At 35.9% G+C, this 14,385-nt stretch overlaps 1 protein-coding gene across 17 annotated transcripts in view; it reads right to left on the bottom strand.

Moving 5' to 3' along the window:
* The window catches only part of TRIP12 (thyroid hormone receptor interactor 12), a 143,796-nt gene that overhangs the window by 94,808 nt on the left and 34,603 nt on the right, over positions 1–14,385 (bottom strand). For all 17 annotated transcript variants that reach the window (XM_057745289.1, XM_057745287.1, XM_057745285.1 and 14 more), the window contains one exon: positions 5,994–6,140. In XM_057745289.1, the coding sequence (XP_057601272.1) occupies positions 5,994–6,091 (98 nt within the window). In that variant the 5' untranslated portion in view covers positions 6,092–6,140. The remainder of the gene's footprint in view (positions 1–5,993; positions 6,141–14,385) is intronic.

Here is a 14,385-nt window from a genome sequence, read left to right as displayed (position 1 = left end):
AAGCACTCTTTTTTCTGATGGTGATAAGTAAGTTGGAGGAAAAAAATTTATGTGAAATAAGTTGACCATAAAAAACTTGCATTGCTGCCCTGGAAAGATTCCACATGCCACGGAGCAACTAAGCCCGTGCGCCACAACTACTGAGCCTGTGCTCTAGAGCCCGTGAGCCACAACTGCTGAAGCCCACATGCCTAGGGCCTGTGCTCCGCAACAGGAGAAGCCACTACAATGAGGAGTCCGAGCACCACAATGAAGAGTAGCCCCCGCTTGCAGCAACTAGAGAAAGCCCGTGTGCAGCAATGAAGACCCAATGCAGCCAAATAAATAACAAACAAATTTATTAAAAAACAAAACAAAACAAAACTTGCATTGACCAAGCAATTTCACTCTGGGAACATATCCCTTAAGAGATACCAAAAGTGCAAACATTTATGCATAAGCAAAAACTTTTCCCACTGCAACCATCTAACTATCCAAAAAATGAAAATTAGTAGTGCAAGATGTTGCATATTGACTTAGTAAATCATGTGGCCATCCGTAAACTATCACCAAAAAAAAGAAAAATCATAATAAGAGAAAATGTTTGTTAGGATACTGAGTGAAAAAAGTAAGATCCAAAACTATTTACAGTGTAATCAGCTACATGCTAAATTGTGTTTTGAAGACAGATAGGGAATTCCCTGGCAGTCCAGTGGTTAAGACTCCATGCTTCCACTGCAGGGGACACAGGTTCAATCCCTGGTCAGGGAACTAAGATCTGTTCCCCTCCCAAAAAAAATAAAGGACTACAGATAAAAATCAAAATATTAACACAGACAATCTCTGGATGACATTTATTTTCTTTTTGTGTTTTTCTGTATCCCATCCCTTTGAAATAGTTTTTTAAGCAAAATACAAATCTATTTCTTCCTATATAATTAATGCTGGCTAAAAATATCCCTGCTTTGACAATGTTAACAGAAAGTTATAACCTTTAGATCTCATAATTTATTACTCAGTAATAATTATTAAAACTCTGCAGACAAATTCTGTAATGGGGGTGGGAAGGTGGGGTGGATTGGATTCACGCATTTCCTCACACCATGAAAAAACACTGACAGATAAAACAAATCAGAACAAGTAATAAAACTAGCAAAAAAATACTTGCCCATGTCAGTAGGTTGATACTCTTTCCATAAAGAGTTCTAATAAAAGAACAAGCATCTCCAAAATTGAAACAGACAGAAGACACTGACAACTCATAAAATAAATTAAAATGGCCAATATGTGCAGAAGATCTTCAACTCTAGTAACCAAAGAAATGGTAACTTTAACCAAAGGAATCCTTTCTTCCACAAACTTTTATTAAAAATGCTGTGCTGTATTGACTAGGATTTGGAGAAATAGGCATTCTCACAAAGTATTAATAGGAATATAAACTTGTTTAATCAAAAAAAAGAAGAAAGATAAAGCGGTTCGATCTTTCTGAAAGACAATTTAGCATTCTGTTAAAATACTCAAATATTCAAAATATTCATATCCTTAGGTCCTATGAACCCATTTCAGGAATATGCCTTGACAAAGTCAGAATCATATTCAAATGTGATAGGCATGGCAGTAACATATTTTACAGAAAAAAATTGCGGAAAAAAACTAGAGGTCCTAATTTAAATCCTGGGCTTTCATATCAAGGAAAATCATGGAGTAGAAATGCAGGGTAGAAATATTAACCATCATTATCTCTGGGTGGATAGATTAAATTTACCTTATTTCTTTAATTTTCCTGAAGCATCCTGACTTTATGTTCTCAGCATGCTGTGTTTTTAATAACAAAAACAATATAGAAGAAACCTTCACTACAGCAATCTTAACCAAAGCTGCTATAAAATTGAATACAATTCCACTGCTGACACTTGAGAAAAACAAGAAAAAGCACATAATATAATGAAAATGCTACTGCATGGCAAAGAGGGAGGGAGCACCTACAACTACCTGTGCTAGAAGTGGGAAAGGCTAGGTAGTATCCCTGAGAGTAAGCCCACAGACAAGCAGTGGAGGTGAGTGATTTCCTAAAGAAGAAAAAGAGAACAGAAAAGAGAGGAACAGATCAATGCTAGCCCATAAAATCATGGAATAAAGAAAAAGAGGAAAACAATCGAAGAGGAGGAAGATTATCTAGTTCAATTATGGACAGAGATGAAGAATGGGTGAAAAAGAACAGAGGGAATAATTAGAAGAAAATAAATATATCCCAAAGATCCAACTTTCTTTTATCTTAAGGGTGAACTAAAACTTTTCTTCTTCTTAAAAAACAAAACAAAACAAAAAAACAGTTAAGTGACCTTGATTGGGGAAAAGGGCAAGGGTGGTGGTCACAGGAAGGGAGCTACACATAGAAGACAACTATGGAAAACAATTTGGAGGTTCCTTAAAAAACTACAAATAGAACTACCATATGATCCAGTAATCCCACTCCTGGGCATATACCCAAAGAAAACCATAATCCCAAAAGAAACTTGTACCATAATGTTTATTGCAGCACTATTTACAATAGCCAGGACATGGAAGCAACCTAAATGCCCATCAACAAATGAATGGATAAAGAAGATGTGGCATATATATATACAATGGAATATTACTCAGCTATAAAAAGGGATGAGATGGAGCTATATGTCATGAGGTGGATAGACCTAGAGTCTGTCATACAGAGTGAAGTAAGTCAGAAAGAGAAAGACAAATATTGTATGCTAACTCACATATACGGAATCTAAAAATGGTACTGATGAACTCAGTGAGAAGAATAAGGATGCAGATGCAGAGAATGGACTGGAGAACTCGAGGTTTGGGAGGGGGCGAGGGGTGAAGGGGAAGCTGGGACGAAGCGAGAGAGTAGCACAGACATATATATACTACCAACTGTAAAATAGATAGTCAGTGGGAAGTTGTTATATAACAAAGGGTGTTCAACTCGAGGATGGAAGATGCCTTAGAGGACTGGGAGGGGGAGGATGGGGGGGACTCGAGGGAGGGTGGTGGGGGAGTCGAGGGAGGGAGGGAATACGGGGATATGTGTATAAAAACAGATGATTGAACTTGGTGTACCCCCCAAAAAAATAATAAATTAATTAAAAAAAAAAAAAAGAAGACAACTTAATTCAAGTTTGGAAGGAAACAGAGTGAATCAAAAATGAGTGAATTAAAAAATTCTAGGAGGGAAAAACTGCTTCTTAAATTCTAAACTGAAGTACTTCATACCCTCCTCTAAGTCCTTCATCATTTGGATGGAATGGTTTGTGCACTAAAAACAGTATGACATAATGAAAGGAATCACCGACTTGCAAGTAAAGAGGTCAGGAATCAAGTTCTGACTCGACATACCAGCCGTGTAAACTGAGCAAGCTACCGCGTTTAGAAAACACAGGCTACATACTTAGCACACACAGTTTCTGTGAGACAAATAGAAAGAATATGTATAAAAAATTGCTTAACTAAAAACACTCCACCAGTGCTGTTGTAGTAGATACTGTCATTTATTACCACTATTTGAATCTCTGTATTACTATGAATACATTCACAAGATCAAGGCCACTGTTTTTTGGAAACAAAAGCCGCAATAACAGCATTTTACTTAGGAAAGCTAAGCAACAGGAGTCAGATTAAAAGAATGAAAACACAGTTTTAGCTGCTCTCTCCCAATTAACCCCAATCCTCTCACTCCCCAAAATCACTGGAGAGGTTTCTCATAGGTTAGATAATTGTTAGCATAGCACACTCTACTAGGGCTTCAAAAGTCAGTCTGGGGTTTGATGAAAAGGTCCCTTCCAGTTCTGAGATTCTATCACAAACAAAAGAATCAAGCAGTCTAAAATGGCAAAATGAAACTCAGATGAGCAAATATCTTCTAATTTGTATTCTCAGTCAAACTGATAAGACTTTTTGGCTAAAGTTCTAAATTTCTATGTCCCGATCATAATTTTACCTACCCACATTAAAATAGGACCATCTATATATTCGAAGTTATTACTAAATTATGATATTAAGCACACAATTGAACATGAAGACTTTAAAATTCATGTTTTTAAACAATTTTTAAAGACATAGGAAATGACACGTGTGATATTAGGTTTTAAGAAAGTGAACAGGCCTCTTTTGTGGGCAAATGTTTTCTAAAGCCATGTAAAAGTTGAAATCGTGAGAGCTGAAATGGGGCTCCATTACTGACAGGGAGGAGGGATTAAAGCTATAAAAACCCTAATTACACCCTGCTTTATATTCTTTGGAGTGTTTCTGCCATTCTAAACACACTTTTAAATTTTATTCTTCTCCTTCACAATTGAGCATATCATCAACTGACTTAAAGCACATGAACCTCAGGGAAACATTTGCCATTCTACAAGTCTAATTGAGTTCCATCTTGATTACAACTTTTAAGCCAATGCATCATAGTCACTAGTATTAACCACATCCATTTGTTTTTCACTCACATTTTTAAATACATAATACAATAAAACATTTAAATAATTTTATATATCACTGATGTGTAGAAAAGATAATGGTGCTGAAATGGCACTGTGGATTTAAAAGTAATATACTGTGTGACAGTGCAAAATGTGTGTCAATCATATGCATGAGTCTAAATATAACCCGAGGATTAATATGTACAAAACTGCAATTGTTCAAAAGGTATAAGTAATTTACGTGCATATGCAAGCACATGTGTACCTACATACGTGCAGTAAGAAAAAAAAAAAAAGAGCGACTAGGGAGGAAAAGGCCAATGTTAACAGGGATTATGGGGGATTGTGAAATTGTGTTTTTCTTTATACTTTCTGATTTTCCAAATTCTCTAAAATATATAACATTTTTATAATGGGGGAGTGATATTTTCTAATCAACAGCATAAATAAAGTGTGGCTGCTCCAAAGAACAATCTAAATGTAAAAAAAAGCAAAAAAATTTAGAACAGAACTCTGCACTAAGCACTGTTCTAAGAGTTTAACATATTACAATACTGAAGTTAACTAATAACCCTATGAAATAGGTATCCCCACTGTGTGGACTAAAAAATTATGTTTCCTGAAAGATATAACAAAGGACACACAGCTGTTTAACGGCAGACACAGAAACTGCACACAAAGCTGTTCTAGTCCAAAGTCCAGATGTTCAACCACTAAAACAGCCTGACATGAACAAGATGTATTTCAATTTCTTCTTTACATTTGACATTTACCAATTTTTTTTTTATAATTTAGTAGACAACATATACATGGTAATGCCTCAAAATGCTGCATCAGGTAATCTTTATTAGAGTTTAGCCATAATCTATTGTACGCTAACCACCGACTGAAAATCTGGCCCAAGCAATTCTGAGTATTTTATGCATAAAATGATAGTCCTTAGCAAAATCGGACATGGAATTTTACATTCAAGAGAATGTATCTGATTCTTCACACTACCTCCAATACAACAACTCCAACTAAAACGACCAGCTCAACACCAGATGTTTAGAATCGTGCGCTACCAAAGTCAGACAGCTTCACCAGCCTGTCAGAGTCCATGTGTTGTCAAAAAGTAAGATGGGGGAATGACCCAAAAGCTAGGTATCAAAACTTTAGATCTTAAAACAAGTGAAGCTTCCTTTCAATGAGATAAATAAATAAAGTCACAACATACATAAAGGAAGGGATCACAAATGGCTGAAAGATGTGTTGTAGCATGTGCTTAAAAGAGGTGACGAGAAAGAGAATGGGCAAATAAAACTTGACGCGCCATATGCTAACAACCCGGAGATCAGAGGTTTGATAACAACTGAGAACTATTTTTTGAGCCTAGCATGTTCAGGGAATGATTAAATAATCGGTTTGAATTCCAGTTTTGTGCTACTTAGCTCAAAAGTTAGAAAAACAAATTAGCCATTTATAGCAAACCATTCAAGCTTTGGTCCTCATAATGAGGTTTTAAAAAAATACTTTCTTTAATCCCAATTTCTTTTCAAATTATCATTAAATACATACCTTCCTCCTATCGAGTCGTCTTGTGGTTGGGCCCCGGCAGTGTTCCTCTGTGAACGTCGCAGTGACCCCCCTGGATTGTTATTAGGCCGGTTGGACATTGGCACCTCTCTCTTGAAGGGACATACCCTTTCTAGACACTACCATTCACTAAAAGGGGAAAAAAGGGAGAAAAAATAAAATGTCAACTATACATAGCACAACACCAAAAACAAACGAGGACCACCAAAGATGAAGGGGAAATTTTATGTAAAAAACTTGATCATACAGCCTTCACCAATGCTGCACTGTCTTATTAAACTGTGAAGTCTGCTTGATTAATGTGTTAGAAAGCATCAGGAATACATCAAATTCAAGGCATGAGGTCCAGAATCCCACACATAAAATTAGAGTTCTCATGGAATGCCCAAGAAATTCCCAATTCAGAAACAAACAAACAAACAAAAAAAAGAGCACAAGTAGAAATCTTTGTTTTCACATTTCTAGTACTACACGGTAAAGGATGTTGCACTAAAGTCAGAACACCTTGGCTCAAGTCCTGTGATAGAACAGGTATTAAAGTCTGCCTTTGCCCAAATCAAAACTTCTAGCCTCAGATTCCTTGGTCACAGAATAAAAACAACATATCCCATGCTTAGTTCACAGTATCGCTGTGAACAAATGAAATCATGAGTACAAAAGATATGGTAAAACTATAGCATCTTAATGGAGAAACAAGGAAAAAGCAGCTCAAAAACAGCAAATTCTGAAATGGTCCCAGATCTCCTGGATTTCAACATTATCTGTGCTGGCTGTGACTTTGGACAAGAAACTTCATCTCTAGATATTGTTTACCTCTTCAGTAAAATCTGTATATTATCTACCTCATGGAGATGTTAGCAACGAGAAACTATGAACAAAGTTCATGAGTGTAATAATTTAGTTCAAAACACAGTTCTTAATTTGAACTTTTTATCTTTCTATAAGAAATTGTTGGGGCTTCCCTGATAGCACAGAGGTTAAGAATCTGCCTGCTAATGCAGGGGACACGGGTTCAAGCCCTGGTCTGGGAAGATTCCACAGGTCGTGGAGCAACTAAGCCTGTGCACCACAACTACTGAAGCCCTTGCACCCAGAGCCTGTGCTCTGCAACAAGAGAAGCCACCGCAATGAGAAGCCAGCACACCACAACGAACAGTAGCCCCCACTCTCTGCAACTACAGACTATCTGTGCACAGCAACGAAGACCCAACACAGCTAATAAATTAAATTAAAAAATTTATAAAAGGAAAGAAAGAAAGCAATTGTTACACGGGAAAAAATGCTGACACTCAAAGAAAATGAGTTTAACTGAGTGAAAAAACAGGCCAATATTACTATCACAGAAAAAGAATTGTGATTTTTATAAATCAAATCTGACATAATTTTTCTTCAGCCTCCAAACTCCAAGTAGAGTTCTTTAATTACTTCTATTTATTGGAGAGGGAACAGAAGGAATCATATGACATTACAGAAACTTGTGCCAAAAAGAATGTAAATTAATCATAACTAAATCTATTACTGGATTTTAAGAGATTTCATGCATTGTAATAGGAAAGTGGGTTTTGCTTTTGAGTTAAATGACCCAATCTGGTAGAAAAGGACTGTTTCTGTCACACATGCCCACATCACCAATTAATATACTAAATAAACTTCAGTCAGAAAGTTCAAATTACTAATGTAATTACTTTCAATTTTAGAAAGAAAAAAGAGGAAATACTATGCAAACATTAAGAGAGAAAGAGGAAGGTTCAATTTACATGTACTGATAGTTCTCTCCAAATATGCTAGGAGGAGAAGAGTATAGTTCCCATCTATGTGTACATATATATTTAAAAGGTTTGCATATGTATCTTTATACATTGTTTACACATTAAAAACTGGTGGAAATAAATTCATACAAGAGATTCTGCTAACAACCCCCCCACCCCCACAACACGTGCCTTATCACCAGTTTCGCTTTCCATGGTTTCAGTTACCTACATGATCAACCACGGTAAAAAAAATTTTTAATTGAAAATTCCAAAAATAAATAATTCATAAGTTTTACACTGTACGACATTCCAAGTAGCTGGTGAAATCTCATACCATCCTTCTCTGTTCCACTCAGGATGGGAACCATCCCTTTGTCCAGTGTATCCACTAAATATGCTTCCTAGCCATTAGCATATGAAAAAACATAGTATATACAGGATTTGGTACTATCCACAGTTTCAGGCATCCACTGGGGATCTTGAAACATATCCCCTGCAGATGGTACTTGACTGACTTTGAGAAAGAGGACTGGGGGTCTGAAGTCCGAAATGAAAGGAGTCATTCTTGTTAACTTGTCCTTGGAAAACAGTAAGGTAGGTCACTCATTACAAATGTTGGGCTCTGGAGTCAAACTGCCTCTGCCTGAGTTCAAATCCTAACTCCAATACCAACAAAATGTATATAAACTTGTATATAAACTTCTCTGTGCTTCAATCTAATCAAATGGGGGTAAAGAACTTACCCTAGAGAGTAGTTGTGAAGATTAAATGAGAAGATCCATGCAAACCACTTAACACAGTGCCTATCACAAAGCACTGGCTCTGTACATACCAACTATTATTGCTATAACTTATTACTATAAACATTTATTCAGAGTAATAAAAAGAATACTTGTGATAAGATAAACATATTGGCAGAAACTTCGCCATAAAAACCACTGTCAACATGAGTCTTAAACCTCTAGTAATATAGTTTCAAAAGTGAATTTTGGTACAAAGAAAATACAGTGTTCTCAATTAAGAGTGAGCATCACAACCACCTAAGAAGCTTTGTCTGAAAATGAGTGCCTGACCTCTGCCCTCAGAGAGTCTGATTCTGTGAATGCAGAAAATGGACATATATTGTGAAAGAGCTCTCCTGGTTGTACTGAACTAAAGAACAATTGTACCCCATTCAAGAACTAAATAAAAGACCAGTCTATTTCAGAATTCATCCAAGAAGTTTTAGTACTTCAAACACCATCTCAATGCCATCCTACTTAGACCCTCAACAGTGTGGACATAAGACAGTAACATGATACTGTTCTTTTCACTTTAAAATACTATTATTAAACAGGGTTAGGAGACTCACCTGCCCACTTCCTGCTATTAAATGCCTACTGTATGTCATATAGTGTTAAGTGATTCAAATGAATGTAAGTCACAACAGTTAATTTGACCTATAGTTAGCAAAGTAACTCAATAATGCTCCCATCATCTCCAGAGTTTGTCAACTAGCACCAGGTGGTTTATGGATAATTCTTTGAATTTAAGAGAGGAAAAATGGCAAGTAAGATGACATGTATTTATCAAAGTACTACCTGCTTTTAAAGCTTAAATTCATCTTTAAGGGAGGGGGCCAGACTCTGTAAAACTTTGGAGTTTGAAATGCCCAAAAGTAAATGTAAGAGTAACATATAATACACAAAGATCTCCACCTCTGCCAGGTATCAGCAAATCCAGAGATGGAAGGGAAGCTTGGCAGTGATCAAGTTCAGCCCCTTATGTTACAGACAATTTCAAATGAAGAAAGTTCAAAGTCATCTGATGAGGAACTAGTCCTCTGAACCCTGATATGGAGGACACCTATCCCCTCCAGAGTCACCACTAATTCAAATTGACAAAATTTAACTCTCTTTGGCTCCAGATAAGAGCTTAAAAATCACCATGCAATGATGTCCTTGTTATGTGAATATTCCGTACTGCTGTCAACAATTAGTATACCTACCATATTTTATTAATTAAATTTTAAATACACAAGTGAGTTTTACTAACAAAAAAACTACACTGCTAGAAATTGTTTTGATAAACTGAAATGAACATGAACTCAAAGATTCCATCTTAATAGGTATCTCACAATGTTGAAACTAGAAGGTTTAAGTCCAGTCTGCTAATAACCCTGACTTATCAAGTCCTGAAATATACTACTCTTCTAACCATAGATATATGCCTTTGCTTCAGTGGAAATAATCACCAACATTTTTCACATGAAACCTCTGACATTAATTCCTAAAGCACTGAAATAAAAGAGATGGCATATATGACTCTGAATTCAACACGAAAAGCTTAACAGCACTGATATGTTCAAGACTGAAAGCAAATTCACAGAACAGACTGATGGTTACCAGAGGCAGGGGATGGGGGTGGGACAAATGGGTAAAGGGAATCAAAAAGCACAAACTTCCAATTGTAAAATAAATGTCTTATTACTATGGGGATGTAATGTACAGCATGGTGATTAAAAGTTAATATTACTGTATTGCATGTTTGAAAGCTGCTACGAAAGGAGATCTTAAAAAAAAATTCCGTATGTATGGTGACAGATGTTAACCAGACTTGCTGTTAGTGATCATTTTGTAATATATACAAATATCAAATTCTTATGTTGTGTACCTGAAACTAATATGATGTTGGATGTCAATTATACCTCAATTCAAAAAAAAAAAATACTTGCCCTGAAAACAAACTCATGCTAACTTTGTTCACAGCTCTAAGCATCAACAAATTTACTCACTGTTCTTGTTAAATAGCATATGAATTTTACATGAAAATGTATTTACCTCTTCAGGCAAACAGAACTTCTTTAGGAAAAAAAGAACTGTATATTAACCTTCATTTTAAAATTCATTTTCAAAGTTTTATAGGAAGGACATTCTTTCAAGGAAATCTCAACTGCAAACATCCTGGAAGTTGATTCTCCTTTAATTTCGCAACTCAAAATCACGTAAGAGAAGTTAAGGCTAGGGAAAAGAAATTAACTTTAGCATATGGTAGTTCTTCCTAGTCAAATGGCCAAAAGTATGAAATAAAAACAAAGGTTAGCATTTGTGCAAGATTTTTTTCACATTGAAGGAAGATGCAGACTGGAGAACATCTCTCCAATTTAGTGACAGAGAGCAGTCATGAATAGCCTCAAACCAAACTAAAACGTTTCTATCACCTATTTGCTATGCAACTCTAAAAACAAATTTGCATTATTTTCACAGGAAATATAACATTTTTCTAAAAATCTAATATCCCACTCAGTATCTGTAGCAAGTTTTCTGTTTTCAGAATTGACGTTTAAAGGGAATCTTACTTATCCAGTGTGTCCTCCCCACCTCCCTATCCCCCTCCAATTTCTTATGCCTTCTATTTAGATGTGGTCCTCCAAAGAGACTTGGTTTGGCTTCAGATTATAAAACTGGAGTTTAATAGCAACAGTAATAAACACAATTTCCATAGCATTTTATTCATTTGTTTATTCTAATAAGCAAAATTTAAATGTGCCAATGAGCCTTATTAACCATATTATTTATTACTCCTACTTCACAAATAAGGAAACAAGTGTTACAAAATTAAGTTGCCCCCATGCAACAAGTAATAGCATCCAGGAGCCCTGCAGGCTGCAAGCAACAGAATCCAGAACTGCGGATGTAAACAACTGCATACTCCAGATCAAAAAGGATATGACTGCTACATCTTAGGAGAAAGGACGGTAAGTTAAACGAATCGGGGACAGTATTAACCAACTCTACAATAAAATGGAATGGAAGTCACCCTTGCTTATAATAGAAGTCATTCTTGCTTAAGTAAGAATGGCAAGAACTTCAAACACAACTATCTTTAAAATGGGAACGAATATCCTTTAAGCTTCCCTAAGAGCAAGGGATTGAGAGGTGCTGAGATACACAGGCAAATGAAACAGTCCCTGATCACAAGGAGCTTGCTGCTCCATATCCCTGCACTAAACTAAATTCTGGCTCTACATACAGTACCTTACCTTCATCTCTGTTTCTCTCTCCATTAAACCAGAGATAACAATATTAACTGAAGGTTTAGGTATTAGAGACAGCGTATATAAGGCTCTTGCAACAGTCCCTGATACATATAGCAGCCATTTAATGAGTTAGTACAATTAAAGGATTGGTGAAGCTGGGGGGGGGGGGGGGGGATCATCAAGTCCAACACCTTGAATAAGAAAGGAATTAGAGAGGAAAAAAATGACCCACAATTCTATAAAATCATTTAGGACAGTCTATATTTCACTGTGATTTAGGAAGGAGGTAATAAACACACACATACACACATACACACACACACACACTAGTTAGTATGTATAGTACAGTTACAAGTCAAATGTCAAACTCTTAGTAGTTGTATCTGTTATGGGACAGTGCAACGTGGTTCATGAACCTTTAATGAACAAAACATTAGAAACCTAAACATTAGTTTGCATTAGGGAAAGAGAGAAATGTATTCTTTCTTCCAGTTAATCAGAAAAGTTTTGAAGAGAAAGTAAAAGCCACTGAGTACAGGGAAAAGGGCTAGGTTATCTGAGAATAGGGTCTCAAGCATGTAACTCAAAACCATTCCATGTCATATTGTAAATCAAAACCATTCCATGTCATACTGGAATATTGTGGCACACGGAAAAATATAACTTCCAAATTACATTTTTTACACTAGAAAAGAACATTTACCAGCAAAAATACGAGTTTCAAAGTGAATATTAAAATAAAAATGATTATGGGTAATGTTTATTTTGTGCTTACCATGTCCTCTTCATTTAACTTTCACAAACTTACAAAATTGGTAGGACTGGAAATTACCTTCCTTCAGAGAAACCATGGCACACTGTAGACTGTTATAACCCTAAGGCTTCAAAGCTAATAGGTTACAAGGCCAGCACTCAAACACACATTTGACCTAAACTCCATGCTCTTTATGACTATACTATATGCCTGAACAAATGAAGAAAAAATAATTCTACATTTCCCTTTTTTAAAAAGTCAAAACATTAAAAGAACATGACATAGCAAGCTAGGAAGGATATCTAGAGGGTCCTAATCCTTTTTACTTCCTTGAGATAATCAGTTTAACTGAACAATCCTTAAATGAATAATTGTTATAAACCATGCTAAATGATGTGAGAAGCAATATCAAAGGTAATATTGTAAACAAACAAAAAAAAACGGGTAACTTAACTGCACCCTCAGCAGGTTGAAAAGGTCCAGTTTAAAAGGGTAGAGCTTAATAACAAAATATCAGAAAGAGAAATTAAGGAAACACTCCCATTTATCATTGTATCAAAGAGAAAAAACTGCTTAGGAATAAACCCTACCTAAGGAGGCAAAAGACCTGTACTCTGAAAACTGTAAGACACTGATAAAAGAAATTAAAGATGACACAACAGATGGAAAGATATATATTGTGTTCTTGGCCTGGGAGAATCAATTTTGTTAAAGTGACCATAATACCCAAGGCAATCTACAGTTTCAATGCAATCCCTACCAACTTACAAATTGCATTTTTCACAGAACTAGAACAAAACATGCTTAAATTTGTATAGAAACACAAAAGACCCAGAAAAGCCAAATCAATCTTGAGAGAAAAATGAAGCTGGAGGAATCAGGCTCCCTGACTTCAGACTACATTACAAAGCTGCAGTAATCAAAACAGTATGGTACTGGCACAAAAACAATGAATGGAACAGGACAGAAAGCCCAGAAATAAACCCACCCACCTACAGTCAATTAATCTACAACAAAAGAGGCAAGAATATACAATGGAGAAAAGACAGCCTCTTCAATAAGTGGTGCTGGGAAAACTGGATGGCTACATGTAAAAGAATGAACTTAGAACATTCTCTAACACCAAAAATAAACTCAAAAAGGAGTCCTGAACATAAGACCAGATACTATAAAACTCCTAGAGGAAAACACAGGCAGAACACTCTGACACTAATTGCACCAATTTTTCTTTTTGGATCTCTCTCCTAAAGTAATGGAAATAAAAGCAAAAATAAACAAATGAGACCTAATTAAACTTAAAAAGGTTTTGCACAGCAAAGGAAACCATAAACAAAACAAAAAGACAGGGACTTCCCTGCTGGACCAATAGTTGAGAATCCGCCTTCCAATGTAGGTTCAATCCCTGGTCAGGGAACTAGGATCCCACTTGCTGTGGGGCAACTGAGCCCATGTGCCACAACTAGAGAGAAGCCTGCACGCCATAAGTAAGACCTGAAGCAGCCAAAAATAAATAGATTAATTAATTAAAACAAAAACAAAGACAACCTACAGACTGGGAGAAAATATTTGCAAACAATGCGACCAACAAGGGATTAATTTCCAAAATATACGAACAGCTCATACAACTGACTATCCAAAAAAAAAAAAAACACACCAAATAAACCAATCAAAAAATAGGCAGAAGACCTATAGACATTTCTCCAAAGAAGACATACAAATGGCCAACAGGCACATGAAAAGATGTTCAATACCACTATTTATTAGAGAAATATAAATCAAAACTACAAAGAGGTATCACCTCACACCAATCAAAATAGCCATCATTAAAAAGTTTACAAATAATAAATGCTA

Source organism: Hippopotamus amphibius, chromosome 8 (genome assembly GCF_030028045.1).
Source record: "Hippopotamus amphibius kiboko isolate mHipAmp2 chromosome 8, mHipAmp2.hap2, whole genome shotgun sequence".
Lineage (NCBI taxonomy): Eukaryota > Metazoa > Chordata > Mammalia > Artiodactyla > Hippopotamidae > Hippopotamus > Hippopotamus amphibius.
This window is presented reverse-complemented; position numbering and strand designations above follow the sequence as displayed.